Raw genomic sequence first — 27,754 nt, 5'->3', positions numbered from 1 at the left:
CGTTCTCTTTGTAATTTCTGCTTCCCTTGTTCATAAGCCTTTTGATTTTACTAAATGCTGACCTCCTCCTGATAGTATTGCATATATAAAAAAAAATTCCGTTTTCCATCTCGTTTTCAATTCTCCGTCTAAGCAACACCCAAAATGTATACTATTTAATTTTTTCCATTATTGAAAGTACACCTACTTGCACCTCAGCAGTGAGGGATAAAAAAGAGGTTAAGAGCTTTCAACTTTCTCAGACTGCAGCTTCTTCAATCAATGTATCTATGCCCAAAGATGGATCCAACGTCGAAGACGTTTCGTTTCGATTTCGTTTCACACTTTACAGGTACCCGAATTCCCCCCCCCCCCCCCCCCCCCCCCGTTTCCGGATTTCATTGTTAGTTTGTCATCTATTTACAATAGAATATCTAAGTACGAAGCAGATGTGGAAGACTCTGTGGTGTCTTTTATTTCGAGTTCGCTGGGGTATATCAAATCGACATATGGATGAAAATTATCATTGTTGATAGATATTTTAAAACGTCATCGATATATCTAAATGTCGAGTTGAAGGCCACAGCAAGAGATTTTTTTCTTCTCATGTAGAGGATTTTGAATAAATATGGAATGAAGCAAACCCAAATAGTAGATGATAATAAATGTTTGTTATTATTGCTATAAAGAGGTACATGTTATTATTATTATTTTTTTTATAATTCTTTATTTTCTTCTATTCTGTAATATCAACACAAGTGGCATATGCATCAATCTTCAAGTTACAGAAAAAAGTTTTATGAGAGAGAGAGAGAGAGAGAGAGAGAGAGAGAGAGAGAGAGAGAGAGAGAGAATAAATATATCAAGAGGCTGTTTCGATTGAATAAAAGGTTCCATCCATTCCAGGTTGTGTGAAATTTTGTTTTTTCACCAATTTTATAGAAGATGTATTTCAAGGTTTCATATATCTTTTTCAAATGAGATATCGCTACTACTATATTTAAATTCTTCTCTGTACAGCTCATTGTATATATGTAGTACTTTAACCACAGAAAAAGTGTGTTTTGAATATATTTGTTTGAATCAAGAAATCCCAGCAAAAAGTTTCTTTTTGTAATAGATAACTGTAGATTTGTATTTTCTTCAACATATGTTTCCAAAGTATCTAGAAAAGATTGAACATTTACACATTACCAGAAGAGGTGTTCCAATGTTTCTTCTTCCAATTTACAAAATGTACAGATTTTTATATCCTTAAGAGGAACATGTTATTAAAAAGTTACAAAAAAGAAACAAATATGTGTTGTTAAATTGTTATAGTTTAATGACATAGATATGCGCTCATTGATATTACGATATTCATAAAATAAACGAATTTTTGTTGTTGAGATGTTGGAGTTGGGTTTACACGCTGAAAACTTTGAATTATATATAGTAAATACAATATGCCTCCTAAAAGACTTTAAAGATGGTCAATATCATAAGGCTTTTTCGTTAAAAGTCTACTACAAGATATACAATTAAAATAGATGTACTGTGTAAATAAAAGTAAATTTAAATAATTTCCCCGTTTATTTAAATAAAATGAAAACTGTATCTAAGTAGATATTTTTATGAAAGGTGAAGATAACGAATCCCATATTAACTCCCATATAGTTGGCTCGCAAACACGGACCACTGGACACACCAGCGTAAATTGGCATACAATCATGTTGCACAATATATATACTGATAATAAACTAAGTACTAACAGTTCATATGCATATCTGTAAATACATGTATATTTATTTGACTTATTGTTAAATTCCATCCATGATAAATCTGGATGACTATGTTTCATTGTCTTTCTTTCTACACGAAACATTTTGAGAACGATATATCAAAAATCACACTGACCTTGACCTTAGTAGGCTGGAAAACTGAAAATGGATGCCGTAGGAAAGGTAAAGAAAAACTGTCAATTTTCTGTGTAACAGCTCAGTAATAAATGTTTCTCATTACGGTTAGGAGAATGGATCCAAGTATACTAATGGGAAAACAAAAAACTTGTCTCGCGGTGCCTTTGTCATGATGGGAGATTTGGACGCCGGGTCCTCTCCCAAAAGTGCGAGAAGGATTTCAAAATTACGGAGCCTATTTATGATTCTGACTCACGTGCATAATGTGTGAGGCTTTTTTTTTTTCGTTTTTGGGTACGGTTAGCAGTATATCTTTGTTAAATTTGTTTATCATAAAAGACACCATGAACGACTACAAAGAATAATGCTAGGCCTCTTACAATTTGCATGAATAGTAAAGTAAGATATCTAGGACATGTACATTGATTTTCATTTTCATAAATAACTGTAGATATGATTATAAGAATCTTTTCAGAATTCTTTTACTCAAATTCAGAAAGTTTACAATTTTCCTTACACACACACACAATACGAACACATAATTTGATAAAGGTTTCTGATGCAAAAATAGCCACAAAAATAAACCCCTTCTCAGTGGCGAAACAAGTGATTTTTAACTAGCAGTGAGTATCGATGCACAAAATAATAGGACAGAAATGATTCACAGAAATATTAATACTGTTAAATATAAATGCTCGATTCAATGTTCAGTTTGTTGATTTTCGGTTGATATGTTCTTTGAAATTGGGTTCGGTAAAATACATTGGGCTTGACCTGTACTCATTATTCATACATACTCGAGGGACAAAATAGTTTTTGATAACAGTCCAAACTGTTGTCTAACATAAACAAGAATTAACTTAATAATCAGTTTAAACTAGAGCCAACAGGCATCTTACCGTTCGGCGATATTTTGCTTCTAAAATTGTGACTTTCAGTTTTTGTAATGAATTTTTTCTTCAAAATTATTATTGGTATTTTTTTGTAAAATTCATTTTTGTTGTTGTATATATTGTATTAATGTGCAATTTTTATGCCCCTGAGATCGAAGATTGGGAGGAGGGGGGCATATTATTTTTGTCCTGTCTGAAATTCTGTCTGAAACTTTAACCTTGCTAATAACTTTTGAACAGTACAGGGTTCGTACAGGTCCTTGAATCCTTGAAAAGTCATGGAATTTTAATTTGAAAATTAAAGGCCTTGAAAAGTCATGGAAATCAGTATTGTTGCCAAAAGTCCTTGAATAGTCCTGGAAAATTATATAAATGGCAAATTATTTTTTATTAGGTGTTAAAAAATCATCAATCATCGATCTTTTGTTTGTCTCCCGGTGTTGTTTTTCTATGTCAGACTGTTTCTTCCCATTGTAAACAAGGAACCATGCAGTTAATGTTTAGCATGGTTTCCTATTTAGTACGTAGTTTCCGGCCTGCCTAATTGAAGATTATCGCTCTTGCACTAGGTCATCTAATAGAAAAAAAAATAACAAAACATCGTTTTTCTTACGTTATGTCTCTACTACACGATACAAAACACAATTTAATAAATCCCATCTTAAAAAACACAACAAAACTACGACACAAAACGCACGCGATATCCAACACTCGTACATTTTTTTTTTTTACCAACGATAAACACGGAGAACAAACGCAATCCACTTTTAAAAAAATAATGCACTAATATTAAGATCACATTTATAACACTAAATGATGTCACTAAAATCACGTGCACATCAAAAAAAGATACCAAGGGATTTTAAAATGTTCACTGAGCTAAATGCCTTGCACAAATCGGCCGATAGCACTGGGCAGTTTGATCGGCGTATTTATGGACGAAATCTAACAAATCTCAAACTATTATGTCAAAATAACTGACAATTGTTTTAATTGAACACTACCTTTTCTCATCTAACTATGTCCAAGCTGTTTTAACTGTGCTACGATAAATTTTGTCCTACATGCTGTCCGTAAATAGAGTTTTAAAATCGAAAGCAATCACAAGATGCTAAACATGCATATAGTTGAGATATTATTATTTCTTTGGTCATCAAAGTGTGAAAAATGAAGAAAATTTTATTGAGTACAATTTCTAAATAAACATCATTTAATTGCTTATCACTGACTTCGATACAGGGTATGTGCTAGATCTATCAAAGCGTGATCAGTCAAGTGTCTCTAATCCCCGAACAGACCAGGAAATTTACATGGTGACTGCCTGGGGCAGCCAAGGTGTGAATGACTTATTATTTTGAGAATCCCTATTGAATAAATAGGGGTTTATTACGTTTTTGTCGGAATTTTTACAACGTAATACCGAGTCCCGGCATCTTGGGACAACGTAATAACGAGGTCTATTTATTCTAAGAAAAGGAAAAACCTAATTGAAGAAATAGAAGAAATGAAAGCTAAGAAAAAAAGGTTTGAAAAGGACATTAGCACTTTAGAAACATCAGCTGTTGAGTATGCAGGAAGAGAAGGAAAACTCACATTTATCGCGAAATCAAATGCCATGAGACGTTAAAGAATTAAGAAATACATTAACATAATTAACCAGGTTCTCCGTTGGAGAAAGCTAAAAAAAATTTGGTCACCTATACATGAAGTGAGGTTCACAAAATCAAATGGTTTTAATACCAGCATATTTAAAACAAGAAAGAAATGGAAATTTAGTGTCTTCAGTCATTTTGAGATGTTGGTGCATTCTTTGGTACCCATCAATGAATAAGTGGTGACAACAAAGTTGTTTTTATAGGTTGCAGTAGAGTAGTCTATCTAGATAAATGTGGAACTTGAGAAGCTTAGAATATGCTATTTTTAGAAGTCATAGTATCACATGCCAGCTATATAAATGTGTCAAAAACTTGTGGTATACATAAATGTGATAAGAATATTTAATAAATAATTGATTAATGATGCATAATTGTCTATAATTTTGGGTATGGAATTTTAAAAAAATCCTGGAAAAGTCATGGAAAATAGGAACAAAAAAGGTGTATGAACCCTGACAGTAAGTGCTAGAGCTTTAATATTTCACTTGAGTATTCCTTGTGACAGGACCTTTCCGTGGGTACCAACATTTTTGACCCTGTGATCGTGACTTTGGAGTTTGACCTACTCTTTGAAACCTTTAACCTTGCTAATAACTATCTTTTTCGACACACTCGGTGTTTCCATCAACGCAAATTTCTGCATAAAATATATTTCTTACTCCCAAAATCATCATCCAAAGGGTCACCATGAGTGACACAGATAAAAAGATGAAAGTTCACATTTGCAATCGGGCTCAATGTTCTTTCCAGGAAGTATATAAGAATAAAGGCAGAAAACCAGTCTTTAAGTTTTGTTTCAACATGGTACCAGTCTTTAAGTTGTGTTTCAACATGGTGATGTTGTTTAATTATAGATTTACACAAAACGAAATAAAATGCCGACTGACAAATTGAGAAAACAATTCCGTAGGACATCAGTTTGCACATGGTCTCGATCACAGGAATCGATAGTTTCATCGGTAAAGGTCTACAACTACAACAAATTTTGAGGTTTGCGAGCACTCTCGAAAAACTGCCCACTTCTGTGACTCGATGTATATCATAACGGCAGCACGAAATGCGTAAAAGAGGTCCCTAATATATTTAAAGACCATACCTTCTAACATTGATGAGATATATATATATATGATGTATAAGTGTGACAAAGAGACATATGATGACAATTATCCAATAGGAACTTCAGTCAATTGATAAATAATTATGAAGGTATTCATTTCATGTGCATTGAAACAAGATTTATTCGTATTATGAACAAAACACTACTGAAGTGTACCCTAAACAGTGTAGATCAAAATCAAATATTTTAGATCAATTTTTTTTTTTTTAAAGTGTGACCCTTTTAAAAAAACCTCCCAGAATTCAGCCACAGAGGGTTATCATGACGCTTAAAACTCAAAAAGTTAAAAAAAACAACCCACTGACACAAAGTATTCTGACACACTGTGAATTTGGACCGAAAAAATTGTCTCCCAGTGTATGTCGGATTAGACAGGTTTCACTGTATATAGGGACAGCAGAGTTTTGTCTCCCAGTACATGTCGGATTAGACAGGTTTCCTGTATATAGGGATAACAGAGTTTTGTCTCCCAGTACATGTCGGATTAGACAGGTTTCCTGTATATAGAGACAGCAGAGTTTTGTCTCCCAGTACATGTCGGATTAGACAGGTTTCACTGTATATAGGGACAGCAGTTTTGTCTTCCAGTACATGTCGGATTAGACAGGTTTCACTATATATAGGGACAGCAGAGTTTTGTCTCCCAGTACATGTCGGATTAGACAGGTTTCCTGTATATAGGGACAGCAGAGTTTTGTCTTCCAGTACATGTCGGATTAGACAGGTTTCACTATATATAGGGACAGCAGAGTTTTGTCTCCCAGTACATGTTGGATTAGACAGGTTTCACTGTATATAGGGAAAGCAGAGTTTTGTCTCCCAGTACATGTCGGATTAGACAGGTTTCACTATATATAGAGACAGCAGAGTTTAATTTCCCAGTACATGTCGGATTAGACAGGTTTCACTGTATATAGAGACAGCAGAGTTTTGTCTCCCAGTACATGTCGGATTAGACAGGTTTCACTATATATAGAGACAGCAGAGTTTTGTCTCCCAGTACATGTCGGATTAGACAGCTTTCACTGTAATGACATCACAATGCCTGTCTACTGATGATATCCTACAAATCATCTGTAGCTGTTCCATGGCTGGATCATTTTGTTGACTGACAACCATGGAATATTTTCATTTACATAATGTACACTCTACAAGGATACCTATAGATATATTATTTTTCAGACTCTTATTTATTTGCCAAACGGCAGCTGGATGTTGGCAAACAAAAGAAAATTCATAAAGTATAACACGTTATTATCACGTTATCCAATTTATGTGCACACACTAATACAGCTGCTATTATTAGCCCAGTAGATTGAAAAATTATGTTTAGGTAAATATATATATAGAGATATATTAATTAATTTTATTATAAGATAAACATTGGTACATATTTATGATGTAATAACTTGTGTCTATAAATGAAGTTGATCTTTTACCATATGTACTGACAATTTTTATTGTATTTCAGTGCTTGGGCAACTTTAGTATAGAACCTCTGAAAGAACCCAAGGGTTTTATCAAGGCCATTCAGTGGGTGAGTAGCAGTGCAGAAATGAGGACCAACTGATGCCACATGTAGCTCGTAGCACAATATTTCACTGGATGTTGTATTATCAATATCTCTGTCGTAAAAATGTCACTGATTAATTGTATAAAATTTGAGTTCCCACACTGAACATGTTTATCGCAATTCACCTTTGAATTAGAACGCTTTACCTGATATAGTATTGCGTTGTGTGACGACACAATTGAATGAGACGATTGAACAATTTGAATGACATGTTTGATGTAATACAGCAAGAGTTTTCATTGGCCGATTACAGCCCGCCCACTTTCTCGAGCGGATTCAGTGTAGCTGGAGAACTGTACATAGCTCTCTGAAAAGATCCACCTCTTATAAAAACCTTTGATTTACGGGTCACAAAAAGCTGCGGACGGTTGAGGCCTGAAATCGGTGTATTCTTGTGTTGCTGTCTCATAAACTCAATATAAAAAAATCTTAACATATTTTCCTACTATATACTTGCGTCCAAACATACCTTCAAATATTCATTAAAGCCACACACCACCCGAAAACTCGCAGCTTCAAATGATTTCGTTTGTTGACGTAGCCATGTTAGGTAACCGGTCAATTCGAACTCTTGCTATTGGTATCTATTCATAAAATCGGTTGTAAGTTATGTATTCGCTCTTCATTTATTATCAACACGAATAATTAATAAAAATTAAAACATTTTTGTACCAGTTTTTGTAAAGGTAAAATAAGCTGTAGATGAACGAATATGCTACATAAGGACATTAGATGGAGACCGGCCGGCGCGGCCGCTCATGACTAATGAAAGCCGCACTGCCGTGAGTTTAGCTATTTGAATAATTATCATTTAATAGGATTGGGGTGGTATATTATTTAAACAATTTAGCTAAAATATTTGTGGGGTATTAGTACATATCTAGACGCTATTGTGCCAATATGGAAATGAACCGGGATTTGAATTGACTGGCTACCTAACATGGCTACGTCTACGAACGAAATCATCAAAAGCTGTGATCGAGTCTTTGGGTCGTATGGGGCTTTAATAAATATTTGAAGGTAAGTTTGGACACAAGTATAGTAGGAAAATATGTTAGGAATTTTTTTTATATTACATTTATGAGACAACAACACAAGAATACAACTTTTTCTCTTTCTTCCTTTGAAGTTTTTTTTTTCATCTAGCATCTGGCCGTCATGTTTTCAAATGCTGACTACTCCCGTATAAGGGAATTTGGGCGGACTTATACATATGGACCAATGAGAGTTTCTGTTGCATTTCGCAATTGTATTACAAACAGATTCAATTGTGTCGTCACACAACGCAATACTATATCGGCCAAAGTGTTCTAATTCAAAGGTGAATTGCGATAATAAGGTGTTCATGATATAGATGTACCCTATGCTTCGGGGTTTCAAAAGTTCAAATTCACAGCATAGCTCGATCATTAACCAACATTGGAACCCGGGATGAACTTGTTACTTTTCTAGGTCTGGAACTTATTTTCAGATTTCTAAGAATAGGGTTTTTTATTTATACGCTATAGTGATGAAACGATTGTCGCCGACAATCGATTATCGATCGTTTTTGGCTCTTCGATTCCGATTATAGATTCTATTTTTCATAATCGATTGTCGCCTGTACACTAATTGATATCTAATCCGAGATTCATTTGACTGTTAATCTCGCTTTTATATCGAGACATGTGTGGGGGAGAGTCAGAGTGGACTCCACATTGAAAAGTGGGAATTCAGTAACACCAGCTAGAGCATATGCTGTACATATCCATAAAACTAAATGGAAATAACCCCAAAATAATAAACATTTATTAACTCAGTCTGAGAATTTAACTTTTTAAATGGCATAGACAATAGGTCTATGTCTTTTTGATGCAGCATAGACCATTGGCATTTGGCATAGACCTGACCAAAATTTGACGACAAAAATAACACATATATTGAGAAAAAATAGTTATTAACAAACTTTGGTTTTTTTATTCAACTTCATACTCCATTTCCAATTCTACATTTGATCTATTGATATTGTCCTCATTTTCTTTTTTCTTTTGCTCATCATAATCATAATTACTGTCCAGAAAATACTTAAACTGCGTAATCATATACATGCTGTTTGTTTGACCTTCACCTCAAAATTATTTTTGCTAAGTCAAACGTATGTTATTTTGTTTCGACATTCTTGCAATACTTGAATATTTGGGAAATAAAGAAAAAATAGGATAACTCTAATTATATTGTTGACGAAAATTTTAGTTTAAAAATCGATCCCAATAAAATTCATCAATGCTAGTAAAAAAAAAATCATCAACATTTAAAGACATACGAATCATATTTTGAAAAATTTGTTTAGAGCACTAGTCATAATCTTCAAACCGCTTAGATGCTTAAGTCGTATACTCTAAAATTAACAGAGGGAAATCCAGGTCACAAAAATAGATTTTGACGATTGTAAGTCTTAGAGAAAATATTTATTTTAAGTGCATTATCACACACGTATCATAATTATTCCTATGTTTCTTAGAATTTGGCATAGACAATTTGGGATATCTTATTTGCACATGGCATGGCCCGACCTCATTTGGCATAGCCACGGTCTTTCGGTCTACCGTTAAATTCTCAGACTGTTAACTACATGTAAATACCGATTATATTGATCATTGATCAATACAGTTCTTCCGATTATAACCAATTATCGATTATGAAATTTTTCTGATTTTTCAACACTAATTTACTCCCTATTTAGTTTAGGAAACCATTTGGTGTAATCACAAAATAGCACTTCTGTTTTGGGTTATAATAGATGAGTTGAAAATTTCCTATTCTACCAAATTGTTGCTCTTTGGGGGAATATTAGGACAAGGTCCATCCATTATAGAGACTGCAATTTACAGCCCCAGTTTTTATTGTGTGTGTGCATGATTCAGATATGTTGTATAAAATTCATAGATATGTTGCCGTTTCATATTTTTAGCATCGTAAAGTGCATATAACAGATTTTCCCACAGCTATCCCTTTAAATGTTCATTACATTAGAGTTCCCCTGAAATTGAAAATCCCAACTGTAATAAATATTGCCTGCTTCTGAAGCCATATTGGGTTGTCAATCAATTCAAACTCAAAGCTGCAACACAATAGTACAGAGTATAGAAAAATTGCATTTTATGTTTTGATGGATGGATCTGAATCACTCTGGTTTATCTCAGTTTTTTCCCAGAGAACTACAGTTCTGCAGGTAGTTGTAGTGCATCCATGAATTTGCACTCGTGTTTCAATGCCCAAGGCACTAGATATGGACTCAGCTAAAATCAGCACACATGTACTTGCTTATAGTTACCAAATGAAACATATATCCAATGAATAGTCTTAAATTCAGAGAGGCCTGTGTGTATGTGATGCCTGGCATCAAAAGGGGTAACATTTACACATTTGATCACAGAGAGAGCTACATAAATTGTTTGTGTTATTCGGCTTTATGTAAAGTCTCATCCATAATTGAACATAGTGTGGAGAAATGTTAGGCAGCTCAGGGGATTTATCTGGGATGTAGGGGATGGCCTTTCAACATGTTCAAAATAAAACAATTAAGGACCATCAGAAAACATCCCTATAATGATAAGGATGGCTCGCAACATAAAGGGTATTGATTTAACTAGCAATATTTGTCAAATGTTATCCATCATGAGGATCAGCCAGAGCAATGTAGTTTTTAGCTCACCAGAGCTATCATGGCTATAAGCTCAAGTGAGCTTTCTGTTATCCAGTGCCCATCTGTCCATTCGTCTGTCAAGAAACTTTACACATCTTTTAATTCTTCTCCAGAACCACAGGTCCAATTTCAACCAAACTTGACATAAAGCATCTTTAGGTGGATGGAATTTAAAACTGTACAAATGAAGGGTCACATCTTTTTTAAAGGGGAGATAATTAAGAAATGGTGAACAATACTGTATCATCTTTAAAAAATTGAAAAAACTACTGGGTCAGAAAATATCAAACTTATATGATTGTATGTGTGAAAGCTTCTTTAATGAGTGTAGATTCAATGGGGGTAGATGGGCCACAATATGGATTCAAAGTTTGATATTAGAACATAGGTAAGGAAAAGTTTGAATTTTTTTTTTTTAAAAGATGTGGACTATGGGACTAAAGTTGGGGATGAAATTTACATGACAGGGCTTGAAGCTAACTTTTTGTGTCACCAGTCCAGTCGGACTGATGGGGTATAATTTCAACCTGAGTCCGCAGAAAAATTTACCAGTCCAACAGAGTGTTCCAGAAATAATTAAACATATTTCGTTAATGTTATTAAAATGAAATTTAACTCAATATGCCTCTGACAATATTGTAACACTTAAATGTGGGATTTATATTTACAAATCAGATTCGTCTGATATCTACATATCGAAGCATGCCAAATGTGTGTATAAAATTTCATAAGTATAATTTCCAAAATTATGCTTTAGAAAATTAACCAGTCCCATTGGACTGACTAAAACAAATGTCAGTCAGTCCGCCAGACTTTTAACCAGTCACAGACTGATGGGCATATGTTAATTTCGAGCCCTGCATGATACATATTATATGGCATCCCTATAATTGTATGAAATCAAGTTGAGTTTTAAATTCATTACCATGTTCTCACACCTTAGGTGGGGGTCATAGTATGAGTTTAATTTTTATTTTTTGTGGGAACATTGAAGAGGGTAAGAAGTCTTTCTAAAAAAAATCTTTGTCAGAAGAGCAGTACGACCAGGTTGACTAAGGTGAGTGTGGTGACCCATAAGCCTCTTGATATATATTTCTGGTTTTGATAAACATTTATGTGTTGTTTCCCATTTTTAACAAGGTACTGTTGCTGAGAGTTGTAGCAGCACAGCCTTCTGTGTTTCAAATTTTTTATTTCACCTCTGCTGAAGAAAATTGTCAGTTTTACTAAAAACTGTGTTTATTAAATAATTCTGAAATATTAATTCATTTTCAGCTTCTTGACATGTGTGAAACACTGTGCTTATAAAATCTGCCATTGGTCATGATGCAGCACTTGTTGCATGGAGTGGAGGTGGGATGGTGGGGTTATAGTGAAGACAACTACATCTGATTTGAATTATTTGTCAGATAGTATATTTTAGTAGGTCTATTATTATTCTGAAACATAGAAAAACAAACAATGCATTTGATAATGATACAATACTATCAGGAAACATAAAAATTCTCAGCATGGGGTAAAATTGCTGTGAAATAAAACTACAGGATGATGTATATTTTTTTCTTTAAACTTTGAGACAGCATATCTCTTATCAGTGCATCCAAGCAAATTTGTGTAATTGAGCATCGTAGAGCATCCCGATTGTTAAGAAAAGAACACTAGAAGCCTTATCAAGCACAGTTTACCACTGGAATCAATATATGAAGTTTTTCTGTGATCTGCTGTCAGCTTGTTAGATTTTTTCTATCTTGTTCGTAGCCTGTGACGCTCAGGTGTTCGTACATCAGTCACGGCAGTCTAGTGGTTAGGGGGCTTGATCCATCACTGAGAGGTCCCAGGTTCAATTCTATGATATAATATCACTGCATTTTTAGTAATGAGAATTCTCTCATCTGTATATATGATGAAGACTTTGTGATAAAATGGTTTCGTTTGGTTGTATACTGTTTAATGTCCCTCTTGAGAAAATTTTTCACTCATATGGAGAGGTCACCATTACTGGTGAAGGGCTGCAAAATTTAGGCCTATGCTCGGCACTTATGGCCTTTGAACAGGGAGGGATCTTTATCGTGCCACACATGCTGTGACACGGGACCTCGGTTTTTGCGTTCTTATCCAAAGAACCACCCCATTTAGTTGCCTCTTATTACAAGCAAGGGGTACTAAGGACCTTTTCTAACCTGAATCCCTATGGGACTTGAGATGATGGAAGAAGAAAGACATAGTCTTGTGATAGAATTGCTTGATCATTTGTTGATTTAAATAAATATGCAAGTGATATAACATCCCAATGGCAATAATAATCCATGTAACAATTTAAACTTTTATGCATCATAGAATTCAAGCAGATCTAGAGGGGTGGTGCTGGTGGTGGCAGTTTCCCTTTGGTGAAGGGAATGTGTAGATTGCAACATTATTTGGAATGCATTTCTGTCTTTGGTTGAAAATAATTACCAAATGAAGAAAATGTGATTTTGGGGGTTACAATCCCATTTTTGAGCATTATATAATTGTATCATCTTGGGTCCCATCTTCACAAGTCAAGGTTATCTTACGTACTCTCCACTCTTTGTGTGGAGAGCACGTAATCACAAAACCTTGACTTTTGAGGATCGATGCTTGGATCCTCTCTTTGAAAAAAAGTTCTGAATCCTTCCCTCAAGTTATTCAATCATTTAGAATGTTCATGAACTCTGGAAATTCTTTTTTTTTTTCAACTAATGGAATGAGTCTATATGGCAGAGATACAGGATTTTACAGTTTAAGTAAATGCTAAGTTGATGAAATACAAAGAAAAGAGGAAGGTTTCAGAATAATTCAGTTAAAGGCCTCTGATATTGCCCCAGGCCTCATTACGACAGGCCAGTATTGGGAGTAGTGATTAGAACTTAGCCCTGATTGCGTGTAACTAAGTAGAAGGTCTTTTCTGTGCCATGAATAACTGATCAGAATTCAGATTAAAGAAGTCCTGATTGAGTAGTCAAGAATTACCCAAGATATTTTGGCTTCATCTGCCAAATTTTTTAGCTGAAGCTTCAGAAAATTTGATTAAGAATCAGGGTGAATGTGTGTTGCTTAACTGCGTGGCTTTATTTGAAGCTTGGTGGTCAATTATTGTACGCATCATGTTATATTTATGTCAAAGTGCTAGAATTCACACAAAATTAAAAGAAAAATGTTTGAATGTTAAAAATTGGTTTATTTTGAGTGTTCAATGTTATTTTATTTGAATTCCATATGTTGTATGTATTTTTTTTTATACAGTGCTTGTATTTGGTTGTGAAAATATACAGACAAAAGTGAAAAAATACAAGGTTGAATTTGACAATGTGATAGCAATTTCAAGCAAAAGTGAAGAAAGTAATGCCTTGTGCAGTTATATCCAAATTTTAACATTCCAGTCACCGGGGAGAAGTTAGTATTGATCATTTATAATGGACTTGGGTCTACTGTACCCCCAGAGCTATAAGGCTGAATGTCTTAATCTAATGAGGACGTGCTGTTAGGAACCTTGGGGTTTTATCAGTCACACAATGTAGCTAAAAGTGTACAGGCTTTTGGAAACAGGAATTACCAACCAATTATAAACATGCTGGAAAGGCTTAGGAAGTGGTTGAACCTCAGACCAAAAATAGCAAACTCTGGTTAAGTCACTGTGCATGGCAAAACCATTATCAAAGTTCCCAATCATAAACATAGTGACAATTAATAAAAGATTAAGCCCTAATCATGTCAATTTTGGACAACATGCACTCAGTGAATCAGTGTCTCCATGCCTTTTTTTTTTTGCATAATGTGTTCCCAAACAACATAACTCAGTGATTCACCAATTTTCATGTGTTCCCAAGATTCCTAAAAGTGCATGGACATTTTTTCGCACATTGGTTTTCGTAATGTACACTCAACATGCATATGTCAGTTTGTTTTCCTACATGGTCCCTGCCTATACATAAAATAGCAGCATTTATCATTTGCATGTACATTTGCAATAACAGATTTTAAGTCACAGCAAGCTACCATATATTCATACTTGTCACCAGTTCACTACCTGAGGAGAGCAGCCATTGACTGAATATTGTTTGTTTGTTTACTTTTACACCCTTTGAAGAATATTTGAATCATACTGAGACATCTCCAGCTATAGGTGATGCATACCACAGATTTAGACCTGAATGCTTAGCACTCAAGGCTGTAGCAGTGGGGGTTCTTTAGCATGCCAATGCCTGCTGCAATATGGGACCTTCATTTTTAAGGTAATATTTGAAAAACCCATGATTCTCACTTCTGAATACCGAGCATTTGGCGAAGAAGCAATCACAACCTATGTTTACGTCTTGGCTTTCATGTTGCCGTATGGCACAAGCAGGGCTCAAACTCATGACCTGATGGTTAAGAAGAAAGTTAACACTCCATCACTAAGCTACCTCAACTGCATGGTGACCTGCATTGTTCATTATATCCAAATTTCAATATTATAACCAATAATGAACCATATGAATAATGTTATTGGTTATTTATCTTTACTTCAATATAACAGATACTTCAATATAAGCAACTTCGATATAACAGTTCAATATAAGATACTTCAATATAACAGATGGTTCAGTATAACAGATATTTCAATATAACAGATAGTTCAATATAAGTGACTTCAATATAACAGATAGTTCAATATAAGTGACTTCAATATAACAGATAGTTTAATATAAGTGACTTCAATAAAACAAATAGTTCAATATAAGCGCATGACTTCAATATAACAGATAGTTCAATATAAGTGACTTCAATGTAATAAATAGTTCAATATAAGCGCATGCCTTCAATATAACAGATAGTTCAATATAAGTGACTTCAATGTAATAAATAGTTCAATATAAGCGCATGCCTTCAATATAACAGATAGTTCAATATAATTGACTTCAATATAACAGATAGTTCAATATAAGTGACTTCAATATAACAGATAGTTCAATATAAGTGACTTCAATAAAACAAATAGTTCAATATAAGCGCATGACTTCAATATAACAGATAGTTCAATATAATTGACTTCAATATAACAAATAGTTCAATATAAGTGACTTCGCGAATTCAATATAATAAATAGTTCAATATAAGCGCATGACTTCAATATAACAGATAGTTCAATATAATTGACTTCAATATAACAAATAGTTCAATATATAACAGACAGTTCAATATAACAGATGAGCAACTTCAGTATAACATATAATTCAATATAAGCGACTTCAATACAACAGATAGTTCAATATTAGTTCTTTCAATATAACAAATAGTTCAATATAAGCAACTTCTATATAAGTGGAGTGGACTGTAATTGTAATCAAAGTACAGGAAGTAGAACCCAGAACTGTTTACTTGTACAGATTGTCCATATTTTCCATGGATTTTAAAGTCAAAATACGCTCTATGGATTCACGTTAAGAATTTACGATTTTCCACGAATCTGGAAAAAATCAGTTTCCGATCGGTATGATGAAAAAAAACACCTTGTCAATTGAATTAAACTGGTTCCCCGCTGATTAGTCCGAGGAGAGAAGCGAGGTCAATAGGGAACCAGTTTAGTCAATTAAAGTTGCCATTGTTAAAAGCGCTCCATTGATACTGATTTATGTCAAACTTTTAAAAAAGCATGGATGGCGAATGTCAGATTGACGAGAATGCAAACAAAACATCCAAACCCATTCAGAGGTTCAAAACAAGAAAACAATATGCCCTAATTTTAAGGACTCATACAGAGTGCTTTGGCCATGCCTCCAACAATTGAAGAAAGATCACATGGTGTTTTGTAGTGTGTGCAACATGACTTCAGCTGCGGTCACGGAAGCATAAATGACTGCTACAGACACGTTCAGTGTAAACAACAAAAGTACCTATCGAAGCTGAAAGTGTCTAATAAGTCAATGACAATATTCATGGATATTTCTAACTTTAATTCAATATGGAGTATTTATTTTCGTTCCATATTTTATCAAGTTCAAATTGTTTTGAAATTAAGGGATAAATAGTATGGATGTAGGGAATATAATTTAAACAAAATTTATTGAACAAAGAGCAAGGTCAAAATTATTACAACCGGCAACCTTCTACAAGGAGATAACCTCGTGGACTCTATAAAAAATTATTTTATCAAAATGCTGTGGTATTTTATAAAATATGACAGATTTAAAGAATGATGGAAAACCATGATAATTACACATTGCAAAATACAAAAGCAACAGTAAACAGCAACATCCTATTTATATATACAAGGAGTTGTTCATATAAAAAAAGGGTTTAACAACCCGTGTAGCATTTTTTGCTATATATATTCAACTTTTATACTGACAAAGTGCTCAAAATACTGACAACTTGGTTCTAGAATACTGACATCAGTTGGACGGGGTAAACAGGTCTGAGAACCTTTATAAAAATTTAAAGGATTTTTTTTTTATTATTTATCAAAGCAATTCTGCTGTATTTAAAAAAAAAAAATAATTTTGATTTATTTTCACTAAATTTGTGCATGTAATGTTAACATTGGTTCATTAAACTGTATTTACTATATGTAGAGACTTGGATATGCAAGTTAGAATAATGATGGCCTGTTCATGATACTCATATTTATAGAGATACAATGAATTGGGAAAAAAACCCATATCTCTGTTTCATATAACACTGTTCACATTTAAGGAAACTAATCCTTCTGTATTGGAATTGAGTTTTAAACATAGAATTATGTGTTTTAGTGGACATTATGCATCAAAGAAGGGTGAAGATGTAAGGCAGTCCACACAAAAGTCCCTTGCAATATATTCATGCGCACTGTACCCAATGGCTTTAAAAATTGAACTAATATAAGTTTTAACTTCCAAAAATTATCATAATGTGCTGTTTAAATTTTTGGGCGTTACTTGGTATCAAAGTTTCCAGTATGGCATCCTTTAAGTGTGTGAAATTGCATTAGCAATTGACTGCATGAGCATTTGAAAAGACAATTGCATTATTGATTGATAAACTAATGTACAAAAATCAAATAGATTGTTTAATATAATCCAGATAAATAGCAAAATGAGTTGAAGACCATTTTTTGTAGAATTAGAAATAGCATTCTTTTATGCTGCTATAATTTGATTAGTTGTCACTTATATATGCATAATAATTGTGCCAAATGATAGATCTTACATGAAAGAAGAAAGTAGGTTTTTTCATGATTTAATTGCAGCATATTTTCAAAAAGTTCATAGAATCGAGAACATGATGCAATCTTGCAGTAGAGCTACCCAAGAAATACATTTTGTCAGAAATTATTACACCCATTATTCTAAAGTAATTAGGTCAAAGGTAGCTGTAGAACTGTAGCTCTCTGGGGGAAAAATAAAAATGTATACCAGAGAGCTACAGGTCCATCCCTGTAAAATATCCTTTTGCATGCAGCTAGGTCAAGGTCATATTACATTCAGCACTCAGTATTGGCACACGGTAACCAGTTTTAATCGAAGAACTGTGTCAGATTTTTTAGTTCATGACTTAAAAACCAAAAAATGATAATTGTTATAGAGACAATTTTGTAGCTGCATCCGCTGTAAGTGAGATACATTAAACAGCTACAGTCACGTAATGATTCACCACTAGGAGCAGTTACAAAGTAAGTGGCTATTTTAAATTATGTGGCAATTAATCTAAAGCAGCCATCTCACAGCAAGTGAGAAATTAATGATACACTTGTCACTTGTTAGATTGCCTCTGTTGTTTGTGATTTCTTGTGCTAAATGGAATATGCCAAGTGATCAGTGTGAAGTCAATCTCCAATCTGTCATGTCAAATTTGATACTGTCTGAGGCTAATTCCCCAGGGAATTATTCCATTATCAATACACACCATCCATCGGCATCTCAGCTGCACCAGTGTACGTATTCTACTACAATCACAATCATTTTATAAGAAGTTTTTTCCTTATTAATTCACACTCCAATTAGCCACAGTTCATTCAGTTTATTTATTATTAGTTTTTTGGTTTGACATTTATATACCCTCTACCCATTACCAGAACTACTGAAATGTGATATTTTCGCTATAACAATAGAAGATGTCATAAAAATGAATTATTAAACTTCAGTGTTGTTGATTCTTGGTTTTCATTAGAGGTTACTTGACAGAGGTTCTGTTTGATGCTTTCCACTCTTGAGTTTAATTGATTCTGGGGCATGTTACTTCATGAATTAGGTTTGGATTGACGCAACATCAGATGATACCAGCTAGTTGTTAAAATATTATCAGCCCACGGGAAGTGTTTGAGTTTTTTGCAAGAAACAATTACAGGATATTATTGTTTGTCAATATTCAAGCATTGGAGCAGAAACCAGTTTGTTCTGACATTTACTCGCAGGGCACCATTATGATGTCATAATTACAAAACAAATGATTATGTGAGGGAGTTTGCTATTTGCAAGTTAGGATACATTTTCCGTTTCAACATAACTTTTGTATGGATGCGTTGCGGATTGATTAATTATGAGCTGTGAGTGCTAATACAGAATTTTATGTTGCAATTACTGGCAAAAGGATTTATTTTTATAATGTGTATTAAGTTATGATAATGGGATAATAATATTTTAAGAACTGACAAAAAAAGAAAAAGAAGAAGATTGTATCTCATGCAGTGATCTCAGAGTATAGTCATTTGATCTTGGAACTATGCTTTGGATTTAGTAATATTCAGAGGATTTCTGCCTTTAGTAAGCCTCAATATCGGAGCAGCTCGGAAGAATATACAACACATTGGAAACGCAAAAGTGATTGGCAATATATGTGCAATTGTTTGGATGTGATTGAGAATGGGGAAGAAAGGAATTGTTTTTTCCTGATATATATCTGGAGTAATGAAAAATTGTAGATGTTGCAGTCCCCTATTGTTGAATTTAGTATCATATGGGATAGTTTGTTATGATTTGTAGTTGTGTTGTGGAACAATGAAAGACGTTTATGGGATTCCTGAAACTTTGCTTGAGGAGAGCAATATTAATACCGTAAGCTAATGGATGTTGAGGTTAGAATTATACATTGGGATTATGGGGCCTCTGGTCGAATGATCGTCACGGTACTTTCTCTAAGAATAATGAATTTGGTAAGTACTATGACTGATGCTTTGTACTGAATGCAGCTTATGAGGTCCTGCATGCGATGTAGTAATTACACTGAAATGACCCGGTACCAAATGAAATTCATATGCTCGTAACCTGGGTCCATTAAATTAACATGTTTCAGATATTTGTAAAATTGTTTTTATTGATCGATCATGTTGATAAAATGTAGATCTTTTAAGTTAATTGTTCCCGTGAATTCATTGATTGCATTTTTGCTTTCACCCCAAAGATAGCTATCAATCTTCATGTTTCTATTGAAATTCTATTTAGAAATTTGATGAATTTGAAAAATCCAAAATCCTCCCCTTAAAATTTTAAGAAATAGGTATAGAAGTATACAGTCAAACCTCATTATTTTGAACTTGATGATGTTGAGAAAAAAAAAACAACTTCAAGATATCTACAAGGGTTTGAGATATTGAGGGTAAATTATACAGGAAGAAAATGTAGTTTGGAGTTTCAACTCACTTCAACATGGTATTGACAAGATGTTGATGTTCAAGACACCAAGTGTCAACTGTAATTTGTTTATTCATGATAGATTTACTTTGTGAAAACATTGTGATAATAGTTTTTTTCCCTGGAATTTTTGTGAAGTGAGTGTATGTAAAGTTTAAATTCTTTCTGAATTCGAAAAGAAATTTTTATAACTTCTATGAAGATGTTGACCAGGGGATGTAAAGGGGTCTTTAACATACAGAGACTTTAATTTTTCGAGGGTATATCTTTACTTCTTTTGTCGCCAGTTGCCTGGAGGAATGAAAACAACTCACTGTGACATCAGTGATACCTGCAATATCAAAGTTGATGAATTATTTATAAGTTAATTTATAAGAATATTAAGCCATAGATTATGATAACATTCATTTTCAGGGTCTTCTGCATTATTCTAAAACCCAGCAGCTAAGTAACTTGTAGTTGTCGGATTTATCATGCCGTTTTCTTATATAATAATGTGGTATTTACTTAGTAGACAGCAATGTTATCGGTCCTAATTCTGACACACATTTATAACGCTGCATAAAAAGTGGTATTCATGCTCTCATCCTTTTTTTCTAAATTGTTTTAAAATTCTAATTTTGCTGTTTATTAAATGCATTTCTAAATTCACCGGATATTAGGATGCGATTAAGGATGTCATACACACAATGTGTGCATTGAAGTAGAATATTGATTGCCACTTGTCAATGAATTCAGTGTACTTCCCTTTCCCAAAAATAGATTTGCTGGAGTTTTCAAAGAATTTGATCATGACTTAATACACATTTAAATTTCGTATTCTTTATTCATCAAAATGATAAGATTTTTTGGTTATCTTTCACCAAAGTCCAATGGTCCACATGTATATAGTAATGGAGAAAAATTCAAATGTATTGAACTGTGTGGACTATAGATATGTAGTATCTTGTGATGCTTTGGTAGGTTAAATGTGAGCGAAAAATGGTTGGGCTGGTGTAGCTGCCACAGACATACAGAATTTTTGTCTTCACTGACCAGATTCTAATTTATTGTAGATTCTGGCCATATTTGCATTTGCCACAACCACAAGTGTAAGCACATATCTTCAGGTGACAGCCACAGCATGTCCTCCAAATCAAACCGCTGTCCTCGAGAAAGTTGCCATTGGTTACCCGTTTGAGTGAGTATTAATTATAAGAACTGTTACCAGAGACATATTGTGCAGTGTGAATATTTACAGGACTGATTTCTGATGCATTTAGTGATATGAAGTGACATGAGGGTAATTTGATGCTTTAACTTATTATAAAATATCAAATTGTTGTAACCAAACATTAAATATTAATATTAGGCTCAAGCAAACTTTTCTGATCAAAATTTGTCCCATCAACCATTGTCATTGACTTCACATTTTGTGATTTTTTACTTCGATCTTCTTCAAAACCACAGGGCCAATTTAGATTTTAAATCTTTAAGCTACAATATACCAAGCATCATTAGGTGAAGGAAATTCAGATTTGTTTGAATGAAAGATGACACCCTTTTCAAGGAGAGGTAAATGTAAGAAATAGTGAAAATAGGATGAAGTTATAAAAAAAACTTCTACTCAAAAACCAACTGATCCAGAAAAGAGAAGACTATAAACATTTTATGATTTAAAATTTTTCAACCGTAAGTCCCAATGCCAGGAGGGGGCCACTATGGTGAAGTTTTCAGAGGGATTGTTGTCTTCCAGCACTGACGATATCAATGTAATTAAATCAGGATTGTATTTGATGTAATGAAACAGTTATTAAATGTATTTATGGGCAATAATCGTTTTTTTTTTTTGCCCTGAGGTAAGAACTATTGACCTCAGCTAAAGCCATCGGCAGACAGTTCTCACCTCAGGGCTAAAAAATGACAGTGAGCCTTATACCCATTTAAGAACTGTACACTGTTTCAGTAGGACCTCTATATGAGTAGAGTGACGTGTGTTTGTGTTGTTGCCCACGGATCTCCTTTTCATGCCTTCGTAAACTGAGGTTCGTGGGTCTGTCTGTGTTTGTCTGCTAAAACTTTAACCTTAGCCATAACTTTTGAATGGATGGTGATATCAGATAGGGCTTCATAAATCACCTGTGTATTCCTCAGGAAAAGACCTTTCTTTGGATTCCAGGATTAGTTTGCACCCATAGGTGGCATCAATGTTTCACAAACATATCTTGTTTTCTTTTTGGTTTCAGCATTGAGAATGCATTTTTCACAGCACCTTTCTGCAACAGAAGTTCTCCAACAACTATATATTTGCTTAAGGGATCCAAATCCTCAGCGGAGTTCTACGTCTTCTTTGGAGTGATGGTGTTTCTCTACTGTATGGCTGCCCTAATTGTGTACCTGTTTTTTGAGGAATTGTACCGTAGGAGCAACTTATGGGCTATTGTGGTAAGTTTGAATGAATGTGGTGAATTTCCATGAATGTGGTGAGTATGAGTGAATGTGATGAGTTTCAGTGAATTTGGTGAGTTTGAATGAATGTGATGAGTTTCAGTGAATGTGGTGAGTTTCAGTGAATGTGGTGAGTTTGAATGAATGTGGTGAGTTTGAATGAATGTGGTGAGTTTCAGTGAATGTGGTGAGTTTCAGTGAATGTGGTGAGTATGGGTGAATGTGATGAGTTTGAGTGAATGTGATGAGTTTGAGTGAATGTGGTGAGTTTGAATGAATGTGGTGAGTTTCAGTGAATGTGGTGAGTATGGGTGAATGTGATGAGTTTGAGTGAATGTGGTGAGTTTGAGTGAATGTAATGAGTTCGAATGAATGTGGTGAGTTTGAATGAATGTGGTGAGTTTGAATGAATGTGGTGAGTATGGGTGAATGTGGTGAGTATGGGTGAATGTGGTGAGTTTGAATGAATGTGGTGAGTTTGAATGAATGTGGTGAGTTTGAATGAATGTGATGAGTTTGAGTGAATGTGGTGAGTTTCAGTGAATGTGGTGACTTCGTCATCTCAGGCTGTTTCAGTCACTACCTGTTTTCTACTCGTATTTTGTGTTTCAGGACTTCGTCATCTCATGCTGTTTCAATCACTACCTGTTTTCTACTCGTATTTTGTGTTTCAGGACTTCATCATCTCGCACTGTTTCAGTCACTACCTGTTTTCTGTGTTTCAGGACTTCGTCATCTCGTGCTGTTTCAGTCACGACCTGTTTTCTGTGTTTCAGGACTTCGTCATCTCGCACTGTTTCAGTCACTACCTGTTTTCTACTCGTATTTCGTGTTTCAGGACTTCATCATCTCATGCTGTTTCAGTCACTACCTGTTTTCTGTGTTTCAGGACTTCGTCATCTCGTGCTGTTTCAGTCACGACCTGTTTTATACTCGTATTTTGTGTTTCAGGACTTCATCATCACGTGCTGTTTCAGTCACTACCTGTTTTCTGTCTTTCAGGACTTCATTATCTTGTGCTGTTTCAGTCACGACCTGTTTTATACTCGTATTTTGTGTTTCAGGACTTCATCATCTCGTGCTGTTTCAGTCACTACCTGTTTTCTGTGTTTCAGGACTTCATTATCTTGTGCTGTTTCAGTCACGACCTGTTTTATACTCGTATTTTGTGTTTTAGGACTTCGTCATCTCGTGCTGTTTCAGACACTACCTGTTTTCTGTGGTTCAGGACTTCGTCATCTCGTGCTGTTTCAGTCACTACCAGTTTTCTACTCGTATTTTGTGTTTTAGGACTTCGTCATCTCGTGCTGTTTCAGTCACTACCAGTTTTCTACTCATATTTTGTGTTTCAGGACTTCATCATCTCGCACTGTTTCAGTCACTACCTGTTTTCTGTATTTCAGGACTTCATCATCTTGTGCTGTTTCAGTCACTACCTGTTTTCTACTCGTATTTTGTGTTTTAGGACTTCGTCATCTCAGCAGTGATCACTCTTCTTTGGTTGATTTCTTCGGCGGCCTGGGCCCAGGGCCTTGTGGATCTTAAGTACTTCACAGACTTCAAAGAATGTGGATTGTTTGGTAGAATTCCAGAATGTAAGACCGTAAACTGTGTGCAGGTGGACTTCCCTAAATTTGGAAGCCTTAATGCCTCTGTGGTAAGTGTGACTTTCGTAGGTCAAATTTTCATGAAATGTGGTAGTGATGTCAACAAGGTCAGACGGTGTTGACCTTTTCAGCTCACCTGAGCGGAAGTCTCAAGTGAGCTTTTCTGATCAAAACTTTCTGTTGTCTGTCGACTGTTGTCATAAACTTTTCACATTTTCATCTTCATCAGAACCACTGGACCAATTTCATCAAACTTAGTACAAATCATCCATGGGCAGGGCTCGAAATTAACATATGCCCGTCAGTCTGTGACTGGTTAAAAGTATGGCGGACTGACTGACATTTGTTTTAGCCAGTCCGATGGGACTGGTTAATTTTCTAAAGCGTCAATTTGGAAAATGTACTTATGAAATCTTGTTCACGCATTTGGCATGCTTCTGTAGCGTAAATATAAATCTCATATAATTAAGTGTTACAATATTGTCTGAGGCATATTGAGTTAAATTTTCATTTTAATAACATTAAAGGAAGTGAACATGAAAAAAATATTTGTTGCATAATAAACTTAAAAGACCTCCTGAAACTAAATAGTGTGGCCTGATCGAATCTAATTTGCTTGTTTCTATTACGAGATTTCATCAATTAAACACTCTAAGTTAAAGGTTTATGGAGGTCATCCATTATTTCCCAGTATACATCTGTGCTCTGACATAGATGAGACACATTGCTGTTGTTGACTGGGTCACTATTATACAGCAGAAATTTATTGGATTCATATTAGAATTGATGGATAAGGTTTTGGAGCAAAAAGAATTGAAATCAAATTTAATTACAATGCATTAAGAAAAAGAGGAAACACTCCCACAAAATATCTCCAGTTCCTCCAACTTCTGAACTTACTCCGTCAGAAACACTAGTACTGTTATATTTCAAGATTCCAAATAAATTAATTTTATTAGGTTTTAAAATATTTGGAGATAATTAAGGTGACTGTGTCATAAAAGTACTGCAATATACGCATATAATTTATATATTTTATAATAATTGATGTACATGGACCACAGAAAAATTTCGGAGATGCAATTTACAGTTAAATTATTTATTTACACTAATAAAAATTACTTATTCAGAATCTGTATCAAAATCTGAGGTTTCAAGAAATCCTTTATAATTGCAGAACTTTTAGGAAATGCTCCCATAATTTATGTCACAACAAATGAGGGTAAAACTACTCTGATTTCCCCCCCAAGAGGCTGACAACATCTGACCTAGTTGATAAACTGTCTGTAGCTAGGCCATAAATCTTGATAGCATGCCTGCAACAGAATTGTTTCTGTATTCTATCTGTGTGTGTAATTGGAAATATTTACACACAAATGCCATGTTATGTTTAGATTTTAATACATGTGATTACAGAAAGTATTTTTCATTTTCGTGTTTTTCTTACATGTTTAACAAGTTGTTATCCAAGTCCTCTGAGACCCTTCCTCTCTGGATACATAAATCCATGGATAAATGTAAGCTGTATTAATTATAACAGGACTTAGACACACCATGTCAAAATATGGGTGTAGAGAACCGTACTTTATGTGTATATCCATGTAATCTGACACAAAAATGTTCAAACTCATGACAACAAAGACACCCCTTGAATGTGTATAATTCCTCTCTCATTAAAATAAATTGCTGGTAAAGAAGAATTATTCTGAGAAACAATTTCTTCCTCTGTAACATCAGGTTCAAACTTATATCCCATATTTAATTCACTTTCTGCTGATGACATTTTAACGTTGATGCTTACAATGTTCCAAAAATACACAATGTGTCCAACTGACATCAGCATCAGTGCTGCCCTCTAGTGGATGCTAAGAGATAACCCAGCAGGGAGGTAATAATTTTTTCAATATGGCAGCTCCCAAGGATTGAAAAGATTAGTAAATCTTTATGAAATATCTCCCTACTAAAGAAAGCTACATCTTAATGATTTTCAGAATTCTTTATATACATCAAAATGACAAATTTAAACCCTTTGTCACATTTTCATGTTCACTTCCTTTAATGAAATATGTTTAATTATTTTTGGAAAACTCTGGTGGACTGGTAAATTTTTCTGCAGACTGATTGAAATTATACCCTATCAGTCCGGCTGGACTGGTGACATAAAAAGTTAGCTTCAAGCTCTGATAGATAAAGGGGATTCAAGTTTGTTCAAATGAAGAGCCATGCTCTTCAAAAGGGAGATAGATAATCACAAAAATAGGGTGGGGTCATTAAAAAAATTTCTTCTCAAGAACCACTGGGCTAGGAAAGTACAAATTTACATGAAAGCTTCCTGACATAGTGCAGGAACCTTTTGATATAGAACACTGAATAAAAAAGGAACATAACTTTTATAAGAGTGTCCTTAATTAATGGAGATGTTCTTAAAAGTTAACTCAAAGTTTCTATAAAAGTTTTACATAGGAATATATAGAAACATTTTACCAAGAATCTCCAGAGAACACTATAGAGTGGGTTTACCGTTTAAGTTTTGTCACACCCACCCTTGCATCAAAAATACTGATCCTTAATCTTTAATTTTGACTTGCTTTATATTCCTGAGACGGTAATACATGTATAGGTTAGTGTAGTACTAATTAGGGCCATGGACATTGGCCTGGGTAGCCAGGTGGTTAGAGCACCTGATTAGAGGTTCAGGGGGCCCAGTACCTAATCCCAGTCTGGTCAGTTACATTTGGTGTGGTAGACAGCCCCTGGAACTGACAGGTGAAATGCCTGCCAAAGGATTAAGATCCTGGGTTGATATTCTCAAAGTTTGAAGACCTTTAAGGAGGGAGGAATATCGCGGTCAGGCTGGTTCAATGGCCGGTGGCAGATCGCTCAATGGTTAGAGCACCTGACTAGTAATGCAGGGGTCCTAGGTTCGATTCCTGGTCCAGCCATAAATTTCCTCCTTTCCTATATTATTTACAGTTTTTGCCGTTGATCACCCTGGATCTCAGTTGAAAGCCCTATCAGGGATAAAGGAATCTGGGTTGTCTGTCTTTGAGGTGAAGAAAATTAAAGGAGGGAAGAAAATGTAGTAGTTAGGGCTATATGGACCGTGGATATCGGCCTGGGTAGCTCGGTGGTTAGAGCTGGGACCCCGGGTTCAATTCTGTGGAACCTTAGGTTGGGGAAAAGTTCATCATTTCTGAACATTCAGCATAAAAACTTTTTACATTAATTATTATAATAAGCAATTGGCCCTGTCCCAAAATTGTGAAATTCCAGCCCTGTGGTTAAGGAGTAACTTCTGGTCCTACCATAGGCCTG

At 34.6% G+C, this 27,754-nt stretch overlaps 1 protein-coding gene across 4 annotated transcripts in view; it reads left to right on the top strand.

The window, feature by feature from the left end:
* Positions 1-1,866: 1,866 nt before the first annotated feature.
* The window catches only part of LOC125656093 (synaptophysin-like), a 28,567-nt gene continuing 2,679 nt past the window's right edge, over positions 1,867-27,754 (top strand). Inside the window, exons 1-6 of one of the 4 annotated variants that reach the window (XM_056144550.1) lie at positions 1,867-1,922; positions 7,014-7,079; positions 21,461-21,585; positions 22,631-22,829; positions 24,298-24,489; positions 25,899-25,956. In XM_056144550.1, the coding sequence (XP_056000525.1) occupies positions 1,905-1,922; positions 7,014-7,079; positions 21,461-21,585; positions 22,631-22,829; positions 24,298-24,489; positions 25,899-25,956 (658 nt within the window). In that variant the 5' untranslated portion in view covers positions 1,867-1,904. Of the gene's footprint in view, positions 1,923-7,013; positions 7,080-11,767; positions 19,928-21,460; positions 21,586-22,630; positions 22,830-24,297; positions 24,490-25,898; positions 25,957-27,754 lie in introns of those variants that run through there. The other 3 variants (XM_056144551.1, XM_048886681.2, XM_048886682.2) reach the window with 3 other exon arrangements.

Source organism: Ostrea edulis, chromosome 7 (assembly GCF_947568905.1).
Source record: "Ostrea edulis chromosome 7, xbOstEdul1.1, whole genome shotgun sequence".
Classification (NCBI taxonomy): Eukaryota; Metazoa; Mollusca; class Bivalvia; order Ostreida; family Ostreidae; genus Ostrea; species Ostrea edulis.
Note: the sequence above shows the minus strand (reverse complement) of the source record. Positions and strands in the feature narration are given on the sequence as shown.